Source organism: Halichoerus grypus, chromosome 9 (genome assembly GCF_964656455.1).
Source record: "Halichoerus grypus chromosome 9, mHalGry1.hap1.1, whole genome shotgun sequence".
Classification (NCBI taxonomy): domain Eukaryota; kingdom Metazoa; phylum Chordata; class Mammalia; order Carnivora; family Phocidae; genus Halichoerus; species Halichoerus grypus.
Genome location: NC_135720.1, coordinates 22175163 through 22194781, shown reverse-complemented (window position 1 = coordinate 22194781; position 19619 = coordinate 22175163). Strand labels below are relative to the sequence as shown.

The window sequence follows — 19619 nt, the reverse complement described above, 5'->3', positions numbered from 1 at the left end:
TGTGAGACAGGAATACATCAAAATCTTAGAGAACACAGGCAGCAACCTCTGTGACCTTGGCCACAACAACTTCTTGCTAGACATGTCTCCAGAGGCAAAGGAAACAAAGGCAAAAATGAAATATTGGAATTTCATCAAGATAAAAAGCCTTTGGGGGTGCCTGGGTGGCTCAGTTATTAAGCATCTGCCTTCGGCTCAGGTCACGATCCCAGGGTTCTGGGATGGAGCCCCACATCTGGCTCTCTGCTCAACGAGGAGCCTGCTTCTCCCTCTCCCACTCCCCCTGCTTGTGTTCCCTCTCTCACTGTGTCTCTCTCTGTCAAATAAATAAAATCTTTAAAAAAAAAAAAAGATAAAAAGCCTTTGCACAGCAAAGGAAACAGTCAACAAAAACAAAAGACCACTGACTGAATGGGAGAAGATATTTGCAAATGACATATCAGATAAAGGACTAGTATCCAAAATCTATTAAGAACTTATCAAACTCAACACCCAAAGAACAAATAATCCAATCAAGAAATGGGCAGAAGATACAAACAGACATTTCTCCAAAGAAGATATTCAAATGGCCAACAGACACATGAAAAAAGTGCTCAATATCACTCGGCATCAGGGAAATCCAAATCAAAACCACAATGAGATATCAGCTCACACCAGTCAGAATGGCTAAAATTAACAAGTCAGGGAACGACAGATCTTGGCGGAGATGCGGAGAAAGGGGAACCCTCCTACACTGTTGGTAGGAATGCAAACTGGTGCAGCCACTCTGGAAAACAGTATGGAGATTAGTTCCAATCCTCAGAAATTTGAAAATAGAGCTACCCTATGACCCAGCAATTGCACTACTGGGTATTTACCCCAAAGTTACAAAAATAGCGATCCGAAGGGACACCTGCACCCCAATATTTATAGCAGCAATGTCCACAGTAGCCAAACCATGGAAAGAACCCAGATGTCCATTGACAGATGAATGGATAAAAAAGATATGGTATACACACACACACACACACACACACACACACACACACATACACACACACAATGGAATACTACTCAGCCATCAAAAAAATAAAATCTTGCCATTTGCAAGGACATGGATGGAACTAGAGGTTATTATGCTAAGCAAAATAAGTCAATCAGAGAAAGACAATTATCATATGATCTCACTGATATGAAGAATTTGAGAAATAAGACAGAGGAGGGAAAAATAAAACAAGACGAAATCAGAGAGGGAGACAAACCATAAGACACTCTTAACCACAGGAAACAAACTGAGGGTTGCTGGAGGGAAGGGGTGTGGGAGGATGGGGTAACTGGGTAATGGACATTAAGGAGGGCATGTTACGTAATGAGCACTGGGTATTATATAAGACCTCTACCTCTGAAACTAACAATACATTATATGTTAATTAATTGACTTTAGATTTTAAAAAAAGAAGGTTCTTTAGGATTACTGAAATCTGCTTGTACACTCTGGTAGAAGAGTGTGATGAAATTATAAAGGTCAGTGGAAATATGTTACTGTTTCTCACTTCAAAAAATTAATAACTCTACATATTTTGTGGATATGCAGCTTTAGCTTGGTGACTTAGTTCCATATAAATATGGTTTGGGGCAAAGTAGCCCCCTTTTTCTGTAATAGAAAATTACAGCTTTTGTGCTTTCAAGATGAATGTATTTTCTTAAATTTACTTATGTATCGCATCCAGGAACTTATTTTTTATTCCTCTTAAATTGCTTGGTTTTTAAGTAACAAAACTAATGGAAAAATAGGGTTTACTTAAGAGAAAGTCATACTATCATGGTCCTTGAACACAAGTTTACTGAGACCCTATTAAGTGCAGGGATCTGAGCATACAATGGCCAGTAAGGTCTGTTCCTTCTCCCTAAAGAACTTGTTCCCACTGCATTGGGTTCTCCTTCCTTCATGTTAACTGTAGCATTATGTGGTATATTAATGTATTATGTAATCACCCCAGCTTGGAAATGCATTGGCCTAGAAGTATCCACATCACTTCTTTTAATAACAGTCCATTGAGCAGAACTAGTCACAATGGCCCCACCTAACTGTGGAGGTTCAGAGAACCATGAGGGATGATCCTTTGATGAGCAGAAAATGACCCTGTCTTAAGTATATACTACAGTGAAGATCCCAAACATCAGGGGGTTACAGTCAGAGAGAAGAACATGAGCAAAGGCATGAACACATGAGGCCTTTTGGGGAAACAGACTTGCTAATACAGAATGGTCTGAGATTAACCTAGAAAAATAAGTTAAATCCAATAGGACAAGTCTTCGAAGGCAATGCTTCTAAGAAACTTGGACTTTGTTCTGAAGATCATGAGGAGGTTTTAGAGAAGGGAACCAAATGGTCAGAATTGTGTTTTTAGAGAAATACCCTTACAGTGGAGGATGCTGATATATATGGATAAGTGGATTCTGTTGAGCTCAGAATAATTTTTGAGAAGCATGCAAATAATATTAAAATCCTAGTTTCTTATTTTAGAAGTTTCTTTTTTAATTTCAGAGTGCTCCTAACAGTGGGTTTTGTCTTCTATACTTGCTCCCTAAAATGTCAGTGCCTCACGATCCTTAGAGGTTTTAGGTTTTACTGACTACAGAAACACCCCATTAAGTTTCCTCTTCCCTGGCCTTCTCCCTGGACCATATCTCCCTTGGCTCTCCCCTCCACCACCCCTCAACCTACCCACTAAAGCACTCTTCAAAACTTCAAAACACTTTTAAGAAGGGTCGGCCAAAGACAAGACAAAAAGGTAGCATGAATAGCATCTCAGAAAGAGAGGGACTTTTGCGTCAGTGGATTGGGGTTATTCTCACCCCTGCGCCTCTGGCTAGCTGAGGCCCTCAGTACACATGGGATTTACCACCAACCATGAACAAAAAGTCTGGTCTGTAGTCCTCCTTGTAAACTTGAATGTGGAGCCATTCATCTCTCAGCCCCTGAAATCTTTCCAAGGTGAATGGGTGGTTGAGAGGAGGCAGGTTCCCTCTCTTAGGAACAGCCATAAAACCAACAGGTACCCTTCTCCAATACCAGTTCTTCCACTGGGCTATGCCCCTATCCTTGGGTCTTCCCAGGTGCTCCAGAGGCAATATAGCATCATGGTTAAAAGGGTGGCTGCAAAGCCAAACAGCCCAAGTCGAAGCCCAAATCCACCACCTTCCAGCTGGCAACCTTGAGCAACTTTCTTAACTTCTCTGGGCCTCCGTTTTCATAAAATAGAATTGATAATAATATATGACTCAAAGGATCTTTGTGAAATGTAAATGAGTTTTAATCCATGTAAAGTTACTTACTTTAGTTCCTGGTATGCAGTAAATGTTAGACAGTATTATTTGGCAACATGTCTTAAGTGGGAGGTCTCACAAAATAACTTCAATTATTTTTTGCATATACCACACAAGCCACTGTTATTATAGGATTTCATATAATCCTCATGCAACCCTAATGAATTTGGCCTTTTCTGAGGTAGAGACTTCAAATCTGTTGAAGCCTAATGAGCTTCATTTTTTAATGAGCCTAATTTTTTAATCTTATTTTATTTAAATTCAATTAATTAACATATAGTGTATCATTAGCTTCAGATGTGGAGGTCAGTGATTCATCAGTTGCATACAACACCCAGTGCTCATCATATCACATGCCCTCCTTCATGCGTGTCACCCACTCACCTCCCCTCTAGCAACCTTCAGTTTGTTTCCTAGAATTAAGAGTCTCTCATGGCTGGTCTCCCTCTCTGATTTCGTCTTATTTTATTTTTCCCTCCCCTCCCCTATGATCCTCTGTTTTGTTTCTTAAATTCCACATATGAGTGAAACAATATGATAATTGTCTTTCTCAGACTGACTTATTTCATTTAGCATAATACCCTCCAGTTCCATCCATGTCATTGCAAATGGTAAGATTTCATCCTTTCTGATGGCTGAGTAATATTCATCTGCCAATGGGCATCTCTATGAGCCTAAGAGAAATGCATTCCCAAGAACAGTCATCTGTGGGGGTCAAGAATCTTTGTCTGCTCTGTTCTGAGATATATTTTAAGTACCTGGACTCCTGAGTGGCACAGAGTAGGAGTACCATAAGTATTTATTGAATGAATGAACAAACAAACAAACAAGCCTGGAAAGCAGTGTGTGTCACTCAGTAAAAGCATGGGTTTTGGAGTCAGGTAGATCTGAGGTCTCATGCTGCCTGCACCATTCAGTAGATCTGCATGAACTCTAACAAGTTCATCCTTCTCCCATATCCTCATTTATAAAATGAGGGTAAAAATAACTATTGCTTCAGAGTTGCTGTCAGAACTAAGCACAACACTGGGGGACACTGTCTAGCATAAAACTGAGCATATACTAGGAGCTCAGTAAATGGTACCTATCCTTGTTATTGCATATTCAGTATTTATGCACATAAATTAATAATGGGGGAAACAACACAAAACACAGAGAGATGAAATAAATCATGTTTATGTGTTTACGTGTCAAATATATATTTGGCAAAATTAAAGACTGGCTTTCTTTTTGTTCTTTTCCCTCTGTTGTCTTCAGCATTATGGTACTTACTAAAGTGAGAGAGAAAAGAGTAGAAGGGGGACCTTTAGGGGGGGAGGCTGCAAAGAAGTAGGGGAGAAAAAAGGCTGAGGAAGCTCTAGAAGGAAGTCAGGGAGAGAATGGAGTCCATTCTGCAAGAAAAAGCAAGGATAGAAGGAGAGGGGAGCAGGTTGGTAGAGAAATCTCTCCTCTCACCAATCTGCCCTCCACCCTGCCTCTAGCTCGCCCTTTCTACCGTTAATATCCAAGTCTGTTTCTCCTACCTTATCTACATCAAACTCCATGATGGAGTCTAAAAGCCTCTAGAGGTATCTCTGCTTCCTACAGGACAAAGTCCATATAAAGCCCTCCATGATTTGGGTTATGCGCTACCTGACCTGTCTGAACTGAACTCTTTGTTCTCCTTCGTGTCCTACAGAGGTGACAGACCTCTGAGTGATGTGTGCTGTGCCTTCACACACTTCTTCTTGGCTCTGTGAATGAACGTCTTCCTTGAAGCCCTAGTCACACTTAAAGACCCAGTTCGAATGTCTCCTGCCACGTGAAGTTTTGCCGTGGCCCCCCGAACAGACCAGATCCCCCAGGCCACTGTACCATCACAGGTCTGCAGGCCTGTGAATGTTCCACCATATTGTAATCATTTGACTCTCTGAGGACAATAATTAGAGGTACTATTCTGTGAGAACTGCAGACACTCATTGTGCAGTGTTCATGGAAGAAGCCAATATAGGTCACTTTCAATTTGCTTTTATAATTTCAGGTACAGCATGGGTCATCTCTGGCATCACATTCCCAAAAAGAATTCCTTTTGGTGGCCTGCTGGCTGCTGGCTCTGCCCTGAAGCTCCCTAACCATGCCACAGACCCTTAGCACCTTGTGGATATCTTCCTTAGAAAGATTCAGCAAGAGATATTAACTGGCCCTCAAGTCATATTAAAAATGTTTTTTAAATGCAAAAATAAGAACCCAGTAAAATGGTGCCACTGTCCCAATGTAATTATTTCTGTGATGGACCGTTTGCTCTTAATTGCAAAGATATGCCTGTCTTAGTGTCAGTCGTGGTACTATTTTGTTTATTTGGCCTAATTATTAGAACCATATCCTAATGGTGGTTGGGGCTAATGTGAGGACTGGGCGAGTCCCACACTGGATACTGAACTCATGAAGAGTTTTGGAAGTGCCCAGAATATCCTGGCACTCGATAAATATCGGTTCCATCTGAATCTAAGTTTCTGACCCTCCGTCACATTTCTAACCTGAGTCTTTTTTATTATTATTATTTAAATTCAATTAGCCAACCTACAGTACATCATTAGTTTTTGGTGTAGTGTTAAACGATTCATTAGTTGCGTATTCTGAGATGCCCGTGTAAGCCAGTGGGAACAGCTATCCTCCACCACAACACAATCCAAAAAGCTCTGGCAGTTTCTGGAAAGATTCTGTGTCATGATTGTACATATTGTGGCATAAGCCCACTAAAAGCAGCGCCTCAGCCCTCGGGAGCGGGAAGTCCAGGCCAAGGGAAGGCTCCATCTGACTTGTGGAGACCTGGAAACTACAGTGGTTAAGACGGCCAGTTCCCTGTCCTGCAAAGCACTCAGATATCTCTGCTACGGAAGACAGTGAGGGAGGATGACAAATTTTGAGCCAACCAATTAGTAAAATTAATAAAGACAGTTTCGGGTGGCAGGGATAAAACAGGTGGGCAGGTTTTCCGAGTTAAAAACGTAGGTGTCTTAGAGCCCGCGACAGGTTTGTTTCTGCAGTGCCTCGATGTCACGGGCATGTCCTCACCTCCACTGACTCCGGATTTACAGAAGATCCACCCAATTCTGTGCATGTCCCCACCCGGCCCTGCTTCCCCCTGGATTCTTCAAACATTTGACTTATTTGGAGCACCCAGAAGTTTGCAAAGTTCGGAGCAGTCAGCGTTTTGTGATTTTTGCCAGTCATCTCTGACATCGCCTTTTCTTACATTTTAGATCATGTTTTGCTAATACAAGGGGCTTTATCTTCAAACTTGGAAATTCCTTCTTGCTTTATTACAGAATAAGATTTCTCGCTTTTAATAACCCCCATTTAATCTACAGGTGTTGGGGGGGGTAAGCAAAATATTGATGTTACAATATGGAATGTACAACTTCCTGTATCTTAGAGCGGTTTTCCATAATATTTTTATTTGTGATAGACCTGTAAGTTGTTAAGACACCTTAGGTACTCTCCCTCACCCCATCCTGCCAGGAAGGTCCGGTCATTTCTCCAGCCCTGCCTGCAGCCTGGGCTGCCCCAAGAATGCAGGTGCATGGTGACGCCCGCGCCCACGGACACAACCATCCTTCACCTTTTTATTTATAGTCAAAAGTGGCCATAGGGATATAAGAAACCCTAGATATCCTGACAAACACAAAGGTAAGAACTGTGGTTCACCTCCATGGGGACCACTGTGAGCTCTACTCCGCATCCAGCACACCAGATACCCTGGAAGCAAGGCCCAGCAATCTCATTTTCAAGAAGCTCGCCTGCAGATTTGATGTACACATTACTTTGAGAACGCGCCCAGAGGTCTGCCTGTGCCCCCAGATGCACACAGGTGGACATGGGCCACCAGGTCTCTTATTATCCAGCTGAGCAGGGGCTGGTCGCCCATACCTCACATTCAGAAGCTGGTTTTGCCTCCAAGGATGAAATGATTTTTGTCTGGGGTTCACGTGGTATGGGAGCAGTACTCTCCTATTAAAAAATATTTTGAGATGGAGAAAGACCTGAGAAATGGCAGTTGAACATACTCTTCAGGTCTTGTTTATTGTTTTTTGTATTGTACACTCAGATGGCAATTGTAGATTCTAGAGCTCCAAAATCATCTTGAGCAAGTTCCCTAATTCATTCATTCAGCTGGCCTGAATTCATGCCATCATGCAGCATAGTTTTATCCTCCTATTTATTCCCCAGCAAAGTTTATTCTAAGACTCCCCTTTAGGGTAGACTACCGACTGCCATCACAGATAATCAAAATGTCTTTCCTAGTAGCGTGTCCAGATCCTCCTTGTGCCTTGTAAATCCATTTCTTTAATCCTGTTAAATACCCTTAAATTCCTCCATCAATACCTCAACTTCCTACTCATCTTCTCTCCATTTTTCTGGCAAAAGAACATCTGTTCATAAATCAAATAATTGAGCACTTAAAAGGTAGAGCTACAACTTACAGATAATCTGTTCAAGTACATCGGCGGAGTAGCTCTGATGATAGATAATTTATGTGGCACAGGGACCTGGCATTCAGCAATATTGAATCACGTAGTGAAAAGGTAATTCGCTCTCAATTATTTTTCAATCCTTCTGATTCCATTTAGGGGAGTCTCTATCTCATGCTAGTGTATTTTTAATGCCCCTCTAATGCTTACTAACCTCCCCACTGTACACATCAAGCACTGGCCTCAGAATCAAAGCCATCAATCAGGCCTACATATTTAGCCAACATTTATTCAGATCAGTTAGTTTTCATTGTATTTATTTTTGTGATTATCTTCTATCAAGTGATATTCTATTTATGAGAGTTTATAAGTTTCATAAGTCTCCCTATAAATGCATTTATTTTTTTAATCTGAATTGAGTAAGAACATTTTTTAAAAATCAGGTGGCATGTGACAGGGCTGCAGTATGATTTTTGACTTTTGTAGGCCCTAGGCACTTTACATTTCTGGGTCCTTTCTGACGTTTATTTATATGTACATATATATGTATATACATTTATTTAGATATATATTTATATAAATATTTATTACATAGTTTATATCTTATATATGCATATATATGTATATATATTATATATGTAACCTTTTATGACTGCATTATTATAAAGATGAATATAATCTTCAACTCTAAATGTTCATTTTTTTTCTTCTGATCGTAGAAGAAATTAAAACATTTTCATGGGCCTTGGACACATGTCTACCATGCCTAATGCCTGGGTGAGCCCTACAATGTGATATAGCAAAGCTTAAAACACTACTTTGTCATGACTGAAGTTTGAGGTGCACTAGTTTAATGCAACCCCCTCATTTTACAAAAAAAAAAAATACTGAGCTTCACAAATGTATAAGAACCTGACTAAAGTCTTATAATGTGGTAGGATACAACCAGAACTAGATCCCAAATGCCAGTTTCCTGATCTTTCTACTTAATTCCACTGCATTCTTCCTTGGAGCCTCTCCTCCAAAAGCCTTTTTCTTATCCCATCTCCTTCACATCATAATTAAGTTAGGGGTCCCTCCTTGAATCCAGCCCTCTGCTCAAGGCTGAGCGTCTCTGTGTAGAGGTGACAACATGTGGTGGGTCCTCTCTGAGGGCTGACCTTTGCCTTGGGATGCTGCTCAGTTCATGGTGATAATCATTGCTCCATAAAGGAAACCCACCTGAACCCCATTAAGAAAACTCACAAAGGATGCCAAAACCCAAGACAGATTTGGGCTTCCCTTTTTGGATGCAATTTTTTTTTTAACACAGTCTCATTAACATTAGCAGCACTGGAAACTGGAGCTTGGGGTAAGATTTCTTATATTTTAGACCAGTGCTTTCTAGGGCAGAGTTTATAGATTAAATCAAAAGTTTATTCCTTGGGCTATCAACCTTTCATCTTACTTAGCACTTAAAAACAAACAGTAGAACCTCAGGAACTCAGCTGCCGGCAATTGTTCTATTGACAATGCACTGCAGAAAACAGTCCAATGCAATTCTTAAGAGCCCCCTCTGGCAACCAGACTTTATCTCTTTCTTCGCTCATTCAAAGTGTATTTACACCTGAGAAAACTTTAAAAGGTATTTGCGGGGGCACCTGGGTGGCTCAGTCCATTGAGCGTCTGCCTTTGGCTCAAGTCATGATTTCAGGATCCTGGGATCGAGCCCCACATCAGGCTCCCTGTTCAACGGGCAGTCTGTTTCTCCCTCTGCTCCTCCCCCCTGCTCATGCACTCTCTCTCAAATAAATAAATAAAATCTTTTAAAAAATAATAATAATAAAATAAAAGGTATTTGTGTTTGAGAAATAGAAACAGATCATTCCTGAGTGTGCTTTTTTTTTTTTTTTTTTTTGTCAAATGATCCTTTATTGAAGTATTTTCCTTTGTGGTTCTTAAGTAGCTGGGCATTCCCCTGTACCACTGTTGATATCATCTACGATGTCATGAGGATGGCGGCCATCAACATTGCAACCCACAAACTGGGAAGTCCCCAGATTCTCTTTAACGGCTCCAGAGAGCTCTCTGACTATAAAGATTGGTACTGCATCTGTCGGGCAATGTGGACAATTTCATCAAAAGTGAGACTTCCACTGTGTTTGCCGGTCTTTTGCTTCTCTCTGTCTCTGACTGGTTCCTGGGGGCCTTTGACGATAGGGCAGAGGCAGAAGGTACTACTCAATGTGGGCCTGTCTATTCCAAATGGTCAGTTTCACTGTCATGATCAGATCCTTCCAGTCACCTGTTGCCTTGCATGTCATCACCAATCTTTTTGGGAGACAGACCCAGGGTCCAGTCTTGGGGGCTGGGGCAGATGTGGCATCGACTTCCCAGCTCATGCACTTCAGGTCTATGACTTTGATCTCATTGGGGTGGAGTTTAGACAACATGGCAAAGGCAGCTGCCAAGAGAACCGGATGCGGGATGACCAAGAAAGTTACACCTTGACCTCCTCTGAGTCGAAAGCTGGAAGAGCTGCCTGCAGCCGTCTTTCTCACTGTACCACTGAAAAGTCCTGACTTTATGCCAGCTGATTTTATTGTTTATTATTATTCAGAATGGTTATATGCCACAAGAAAGAACACATTTGGCAAAATACATTTTTCACAGTGAAGAGCTCTTTGTTTATTTTGAGGCTCAAGCAAAAAATAGTTCTGGTCAGTTGAGTGACAACGTAAGTGATTTTCAGTCATCCACTCCCACAGGTTTATTGAGTCAAAGATTACTTAACTATATCTTTTAAAAATATAATTCTAATGTAGAAAACAGAGCCTAGCATTTGCAGACAGAGCTGGTCTCGAACCCTACCTCCAGATGTACTCGCTCTATGATCTTGGGCGAGATAATGATCTTTTCTGAGTCTTTGTTACCTCGTCTGCAAAATGGAGTTAATAATTCCCATTAAAAATGTTGTTTTGAAGATTAACTTATCTCCACAAATATTTATTGAGCACCTCTTTTGTGCCAGGCTCTTTTCTACAATACCACAGTGAACAAAACATAGGATTACCATTCTTGTGCAGCAAGTGGTCTTGAATGGACTTGAATATTTCCTTCCTGGTTCTGAAATCATTCAAGCAGAGTGTTGCCTGGGAGTGGATTAGAACTGGATTTCTTGTACCTGTAGTTCTGAAATAATGATCCCTCTTGCTGCTGCAGATTTTGGGTTACAATTGAGCTGCTAAAAGTTACTTAGAGATTCAGCAGGACCATTTATAGATTTTTACCATCTTATTAGTTTATAAAACCTTAACTACCTGCAGAGCAATGTTTATATTTGCTATAAATATTTTACACTACTTTTACTTTTATCAATATGTACTGTTTAACAGTAAACATCATCTGCCTTACACATTTTTAGACAGGTAGATATACATTCTTTAGTGCCTGAAAACTCTGAATGATATGTTGTTACCCTGAGATTTGCCACTGGGCCAACTGGCACACAAAAAGATCTTTTGTCATTGATTATGTCATTGATGGAACAAGTAGCTCCTTTTTCGTGGTGATGATGACATTAATGAAGTGATCTAGAAAGATCTTCATTTTTCAAAGAGATTTTCTGTCTGGCATCCTCAAAATACATCCTAACCCTTCCAGGTATGACATCCGATAGTCAGCAAGTAGGCTGAGTAAAAAAATGATAACTAGATAACTAAGAATATTCAGATTAGTTATTTGAACTTATATAATTTTATAGAAAAATGGATGATTTTCTGGAACAATGGTTGAAGAGGTAGAATTTAAACACTTTTTAATATTAACAAATAAAAATAATATGTCATCATGGTTCTATAACTCACACAGGCCACCAGAGTCAGCACTATCTTCAGTGTAAAATGGAGTTAATAATTCCCATTAAAAATGTTGTTGTTTTTTTCCCCATGTGAGATTTGACAAGACTTGGACTTACTGTTAGCTATACATTTGAATTTTACACATGAATGCACCATTACAAAACTACTGTTGGTATCTCAAATCATTGGTGAATCTCCAGGCCAATGTCATCTGAGGTGACTAGATTATAATGAATAAAACAATAAAATAGATCTTTAAAACACATACTGTCTCTGTATCAACACACATGTACATTTTGCATGGTTCCCTTCAGAGCTAATTATACTGTTTTAGAACGACAATAGAGAAGCAAAGGATAAGGAAATATAAAGCTACCCAACTGTGGAATCACCCACCTGACATTATAGGAATACCATACTCTAATTACTAATATATTGGCAGTCTGCACAGTTATCTAGAGGAGAACATTTAAAGCAAAGAATTTCTACTATCTTAGTATTTCTTTAAAAATCTTGTATTTCTGTTTTTTCTATAAATATAAACAATATGTTGCTTCAAAGATGTTCACTTTGATATCACTACCATGTCTTTTCCTGCCAAGGCCCACCTGCCACCTGGTACCATGATACTTATTACAGTTTGAAAATTATAACATTCAATTTCCTGCATTTTCCTTGACTATCCAAACAATACAGTGAGAGCAGAGCAAAGATTCTTTTGTGGCCATTAAGGAGGTACTAAGTAGAATTCAAACTTACTCATGGTTCAGTTCTCAGTTCTGCCATCTTCTTACTCTTGAGAAACTTCAATGATGGAAGATAAATCTATATCCTAACCCAGTTTTACCTAAGAAGATCTTTGTTCCTTATATCTGTCCATCAAATTTCAACACCAAGACAAGCTGACTTTCCTTTCTTCTTACCAAATTTCATCCCCATCTTGGCCCACTGAAATGAGCATCAGAGTGGCCACTGGGTCCAAAAAACAAATGGGAAGTTCCCATCAAGCTTCTTTGGAGTCTGTCTTCAAACATTATATCTAAATCCATGCTCTGCTGGTACAAACCAGTACATCCTTTCTGGAAGCTAATTTGGCATTATTTCCTAACCTGCTGCTGGTACACACATAATTTGGCATTATGCCTTTAACTATAAGAAAATCATCTAACATTCAGACATTCACACAAAGAATTCCACAGAAGATATTCATCATGACATTTTTCATAAATGAAAAATTAAAAATCTTTTACTACTTAATGTCCAAGAACAGGAATTGGTCAAATAAATTTTCATATATCCAATATATCTATAAAATGGAGTTTCAAGCAACCATGGACAAGGTTAATATTCTAGAAGAATTTCTAAAATGGCATATCAAAAATTCCCATGTTGGGGCACCTGGATGGCTTGGTTGGTTAAGCATCTGACTCTTGATTTCAGCTCAGGTCATGATCTCAGGTTTGTGAGATCTAGCCCCCAGTTGGGCTGACATGCAGGGGATAGACCCTGCTTAAGATTCTCTTTCTCCCTCTGCCCTGCCCCCCAAAATTCTCATGCTACAGTCTCAAAACAAAATTCTGTGCACAGTATGATCTTAACTATGTATAAATAATACAAACAAGGAGGAGGAAACGACATCTACCAAAATATTAACAGTGGTTATTTTTATTCCTTTATTATGTTCCAGTTTTTTCTTATACATCCTTCAAAATCATTGAAATTTGCTGAGACAGTCATAAATAAAATAAAATTTTAAAAATTCAGATAGAGAAGAAAAACACCAGTAGAGCGATCAATACAGCACATGTTTTCCTGTCCATCCTACCTCTTAGAGGAGCCATTTACAACTGCTCTCTGCTGTGGTGCTTTTGCTAGGAATTTGCACTATTTCTTCTCCTACTGGAGACAAAACAAGTATTGAGGGGCGATGATAAGAATCTGTGTCACCTGCTCTTTGTTCTTTTTCAGCACACAACAGTTTTGCCCTTTATATTAATCGAGATGAGGACATCACACCATGCGTATCCCAGCAGGAGCAGTGGACTCGCCGCCATATGTACCTTCTCTGTTGGCTATATATTATGGTAAGGACAGTGCCTGCTGGGCTTTTGTATTTAATTTGATTTTGCACTGCTAAATTTGGGCACATATTTCATTATGGATATAATCACTAACAGATTCACACTGCGTGCCTCATTTGGTCCAGGACCTGGGCTTTGTCTCATTTCCCCAGATGCTTATATTTTTAGAAAGTATATGCCAAACCTCACACAACAGGAATTTGTTGAACAATCCCATGTAAGCAATGGTTCTTCCAAGGCTACATTTTTCAACTCTTTTTCAAACTAAATGTTTTTCTTGGACAGCAGTTTTATTGTTTAAGGGCTTTTTGCTTGGGATTTTTTTGTTGTTGCTGTTGTTGGTGAGCAAATGCAAATGAGGACAGAAGAAATGGCCTCTTTAGAGGAGTGATCTTAAATTTCATAGGAAACAAGTGAAAATGGACGTTCTCCTGAGTCAGTTTAGAACCTGTCTTACAATTAGCGATTATGCATAGCAGGCATTTAAGGGTTTTGCTTTTTTTTTTTTTTAATTGGGATAAATAAATTACAAGAAATCTCCACTTGGTCTGTTGGGTATGAATAAGTCCCAAGTGGGTGGTGCTACATTTATCTGATAACAACACAGTTGCCTGTTGAGTTTACTTCACATTAGTTTCAGTTCTTACCATGTTTTAATATTTCAAAATTATTTCTTTTAAGACAGAATTTCTTACTTCTCTTTAGAATTCCAAGTCCTCTTTGATATATCAGTACACACAGAAGAGCTTCCTCCCACCAACATTTCTGCCTCTTGGGACTCTCTTGTCCTGAGTTCTGGGTCACCATCCCCTCCTTTAAGCCTGAAGGACTGAATCACATGCTTCCAAACACCCCAGAACTGTACGTAATCCCTCCAAAATCCCAGAGCTCTTTGGGAGGCCCAGGCTCTGTGGAGTGTTTTGCTCTAGCCAGCCCAGAAATACAAGATAAAGGTCAGTACAGTACTTCACATACTTTGCAATGAATGATCACATAATGCTCCAGATCTGACCAGAAAGGAAATTTGTTTCTAGGAAGTCATACCCTGTAGCTGGATCTAAGGGGACACCCAGATGAAAGACCCCAGAACAAACATGCAGTAATGCTCATTCTATCTGCCATTTCATCGACTAGTCAAAGACCATCGTAAAGACTGGGGAATGTTGGTTTTCCTTGTCACTTTCAAGATTTTTTTGTTTCCACCTAAAATGTTAAGTATTGATTTTCTCTAATAGAAAAGCTCCAAATGATCAGAGCTCACAGGTGAAGTGTGACTGAAATTATGTCTCAAAAATGAATATATGTACTTTATATATATGAACTTGATATTCAAATGACTCTTATCTTTCAGAAGAGTCATGTAGGGAGGCTATGAATTATTCCAGGGATGCATTCATCTTAAAATAAAAAATCATTAAAAATTAAATCCCCCTTTCCCCAAAAAATATAGTCTCATTACTTTGTGCTCATATTTGCTTACCTGTGGGAAGGGAAGCTTTTTACTCTGAGATCTCTGGGTGTATTTCTGTGAATTCATTTCTATGCCATTAAATTATCTAAATCTTATAGAGCCCCAGAGGTTTTGTGAACTATGTATTTTCCAATGGCTTTTCTTCCACTGTGGGTACACTCAGTCCACATTCCAAAGAGACACATGGGAAATACCACATAGTCTTCATTATAGACCCCCAAGATCCCTCATTAAAATGAATCATTACTCATGCTCTTCATGCCAAGTGAGGCTTGCCAGCTCTGCATACTCCCTAAGTAAACCAGTACTTGTTTGGACATGTATTTGCATTAACCAGCAAATTCTCTCAGATTTGTTCTGAGAGAGATTTCAAAGTAGACTTTTTCCTTTGGTGTTCTGCCCTAGGTATTCATAGCTGTGTCAAGAGCTAAACAATGCCCCTCATATCATGTCATAGTATATAAATCCAAGGATTTTCATTGTCATCAAAAAGGTACTGGCTTTTGCTTCCTACCAGACTATCTCAGAGCCGCCTTACTGGTGATATGATAGTAAAAAGTTCAGGATATGAAATCTTTTGGTAGCATACCAGGATTGTAACTGGACATTCCAGAACCTCGTACCAAAATGGAAGAAAGCATTCCCCTTATCATATGCTAATTATAAAACAAATAGATCTCCCCTGCCATCCCCTGCATGGTTGAGCTGAATCCATACCTCTGCATCTGCTGGCCAGACAGTCTCTGTTTTGTTCTAATTCCCACTCACTGTCCATTCCCACATGGCTCCCTCCTTATCTGAACTTATTGTCTTCCTAGATTTGATAGCCAAAGTTGAGACAGCGTACGGAGCTTTCACTCATAGACTGGAGCCCATTGAGATGCCACCCTGAGCGGCTCCATTTCCCAACCCCTACTTCAGTCCTCCCAAGCTGAGCATCAGAAGTCATCCCAGACTCCTTTTCTGCCTCCTTCTGCTTCCCACCATACTTCTCTCCACTTATCCAGGGTCTGGGACACAAACATCTCCCTGTCCACTTATGCTGGGCTCTTAATACCTTTTCTGCATACCTCCCCTCCATCATCATTCCCCCACACATTCTCTGCACCCTAGTTGTGGGGTTTCCCCTAAAAAATGAGATGACCTGTATTACCTTACACAGGATAAAACACAGAGGTCCTCTTGGTTTCTAATGCAACAGTAATTAACAGGAATTGTAATGAATACCATTCTTTTGAGTTCTGTGCCAAGTGCTTTTCAAATATTATGTTATTTAGTTCCCCAGATAACCCTTTGAGATAGGCATTATTTAGCCTATTTTACAGATAAGGAAAATAAAACTTAGAGAGTATATGACTTGCCCAAGGAAAAGCCACGTGTCCTTGTTGTTGCCAGATCTGGTGTGGCCACAGCCTGTACAATTCACTATGCTCTCCACTGCCTTCTTCTTGGTGAAGAGTACTTCTGTGGGTGAACCGATTAAGTGTGTGTTTAGTTTTGGTTTTGTTTTGAAGCAATACATCAGAAGCAGCATGTCTAACAGTTAAGGCCACTTCCTGGGTTAGAATTCTGACTCCTTCACTTAACTTTTCTGAGCTCTGACTTACTTGGGTATAAAATAGGGACAAGGACCTCACGGGGCAGTTGTGAGAATGCAGTTACTGTATATAGAACCCATAGAACAATGCCTGGCACACAGTAAAAAATTTCTATATTTTCTTTTATTGGTGGTGGTAGTAGTAGTAGTAATGTTAGTATTAGTAGTTCTATATGTACTGTTCTGAGGACAACAAATAGTAGCAGAGCACATACTCTTTTCTTATCAAAGGTTTGAGAATTTTAGTTACAATGCTGTAAGCCTTTTGCTTTTACTTTTACTTTTACTCTTTCTCACTCACTCATACACTCTTATCACTTTAAAAACCCAAAATAGCCCTAAAGGGTATGAAAATATCACTTTTGTTTGCTTTTTAAGTTTAAAAGTACCATCAGGAATTCTTGAAGGGGGACTGAGTAAAACAGAGCTTTAAGATCGTGGAATGTTATATGCAACTAATGAATCATTGAACATTATATCAAAAACTAATGATGTACTATATGTTAGATAATTGAATTTAAATTAAAAAAAAAGACATGGAATGTTGACTGCTGTCACCCTCTAGTTGACAAATTCTGTAAAAGAAGATATCCTTACTCTACCTATGCAGGACTCCTCCTGGTAGCCAATCTGTTCCTTGGCTGTGGCCCCCCGGCACCTCACATCTTTGTCTCCCTGTATAGTACTGGTACTGCTCACTGCTTTGCTTCTCAATCTGAAGGACATAGATAGAGGAAAACCACCCCAGATCTAGGAAATGTATATCCCCAAAGGTTCAGCAGTGGGTCTTCTCTATCCTGAGAAGGTTTCTTCCAGCCCCTGTCCATTCCCCCCTCCCACAGTGGTTCTTATTCAGTAGAGCCCACATGAGATCTCAGAGCCCATGCATAATACATGCTAACACTAAACACAAGGCACAGACAGGAGTAAGGAGGCATTAGGGAAGGGGAGAAAATGAGTCATAGGAGTTTCTTCTTATGGATAAACATGTCTTTTCACTACAGTGAGCTTATTTAAAGCAGAAGAGAGATTTCTGCTGTCTCTGGGCCCTAATGGTTTTTGATACATTTCGTATTCCAAATCTCTTTACCCCAAATGTGTCCATTGTGCAACTTCTCAAAACAGAAAATAAAACAAAGTAAAATGAAGATGAAGTGTGATCTTTCTTTCATGGTATAGTCTTAAACTTCTCTAAATCAGAGTTCTATCTCCACCAAACTTTATAAATTAGCTATGCAATTGCAGATTATTTTTTTGCTTTCTTATTGAAACTTTTCTTTATTTCCTCAAGTTTGTGCTGGAAACAAACATTGTTTCTTAAAACACAAGAAAAAAATCTTAAAAATAAGATTGTACTCAAATTTAAGTCTTGGAAAGAATTTTTAGCCATGAACAAGTAAAATTTTTAGCATAAAATTTACACCCTCTTCACTAAAAAAAGGGAAATTTTAGACCACATGTAAAGTCCCCCTACTTAATTGTATGCTTCTTCCACCAGTTAAGCAAAACTGGCCAACATGTAGTTGTTCTCTGACCAGCAGATGACATTTTCCTCTGTTCAACTTGAACCTTTCACTCTATCATAACTGCCTATGCTGATAACTTTTACATCTGTAACAGTGCGTGAAAGTTTTCCTGATTTCCTGGCAGTGGAGAACAGGGACCAAGTTGAAAGAGTAATGCGGCATATGCCTCACATTCTGAAGAGAGGTGCCTTTTTGGGGGCTTATAAAAGACAGCCCAAACACTCTGTTCCCTTACACATGACCAAAGCCATCCACACTTTGCCATGCCCATCTTCCTAACCTTCTTTCCTCAGCCTGGCTAGGAAGAAGGAGAGGGTCTTTGCAGTCTTGAATTGGGGTCTAGGGGAACCACTGGGGAAGGAAGTGCCTCCCCACATTCACCAAAGCCAAGTATAAGAGGCTCCAAGAGAATCCTTGGTAAATATCAGGTATAAGACAGGAATCTAACTTAGGAAGAGACTTAACTTTTATTTGCCTCCTGCCTGAGCAAGGAAAAGAGCATTGGACGGATGTGACAGGGTGGAGGGAGGGGCAGCTGTAGGGCAGACTATGACCACATCATTTGTATGTGGCAAAGATGGGTGAGTTTCTTGTGGATCTGGTTTGACATTGAGGGAGAGCACTGGACTCGGGGCTGTCTTAATGGTGGCCCACCCAAGAAGGCCAGCCCCTGGGCAAGGGTTTCCAAACAGCAAGAGATTGTAGTATACTGCCATGAGCAGGAGCCAGTCCGTCTCCCACATATGGAACCTCTGAAGTAGAGAAGCCCTTCAGAGATCCCTACAAACCTCACACATATGCACCGCATGCAAAAGTAGGCATCTAAACACCAGCCTCATAGCATTTATCAGTGGAGAGTAGGTATTAGCAGAGGAAAAGGAGAAACAACTTGCACAGCCATGGGCAGTGAAGTCCGGAGATATTCATCTTCCTCCCATTTCCCCTCCCAGATCCCCGGCCAGGATAGAGACATCCCAGAACCAGGCTATGCCCTCCCATTCTACTTCAAGGTACTGGAGGAGGAAGCAGAACAAAAATACAGAGCCCCCTCCCACTCAAGACTCCGGCAATAATCCTGGTGTGTTCAATGCAGGCAGAAGGCCCAGGTGTTGGAGCTGAGCGAGGGGAGAGTGACCGGAGACCCCTGGAGTGGAGGAAGGATTATGTAGGCCTCGTAGGGTATGTAAAGACTGTGTCCTTAGTTCATACTGAAATCAAGAGTTATTGGAAGGTTTTGAACAGAAAACTGACATAATCTGAGACATTTTTAAAGGATCACTTTGGCTACTATGTTGAGAATGGACTGGAGGCAAGGATGGAGCAGGAGAATAATTACATGGCTATA

The 19619-nt window shown here is 40.2% G+C and overlaps 1 protein-coding gene across 9 annotated transcripts in view; it reads left to right on the top strand.

Moving 5' to 3' along the window:
- Positions 1-19619, top strand: part of AIG1 (androgen induced 1) — a 241706-nt gene that overhangs the window by 177011 nt on the left and 45076 nt on the right. For 5 of the 9 annotated variants that reach the window (XR_013441065.1, XM_036106683.2, XM_036106686.2 and 2 more), the window contains exon 4: positions 13568-13683. The exons of 3 other annotated variants lie outside the window; for them this stretch is intronic. Coding sequence is in view for 5 of the 6 variants with exons in the window: in XM_036106683.2 (XP_035962576.1) it covers positions 13568-13683 (116 nt within the window). In the remaining variant the exon portion in view is untranslated. Of the gene's footprint in view, positions 1-13567; positions 13684-14385; positions 17897-19619 lie in introns of those variants that run through there. One more of the 9 variants, XM_036106694.2, reaches the window with a different exon arrangement.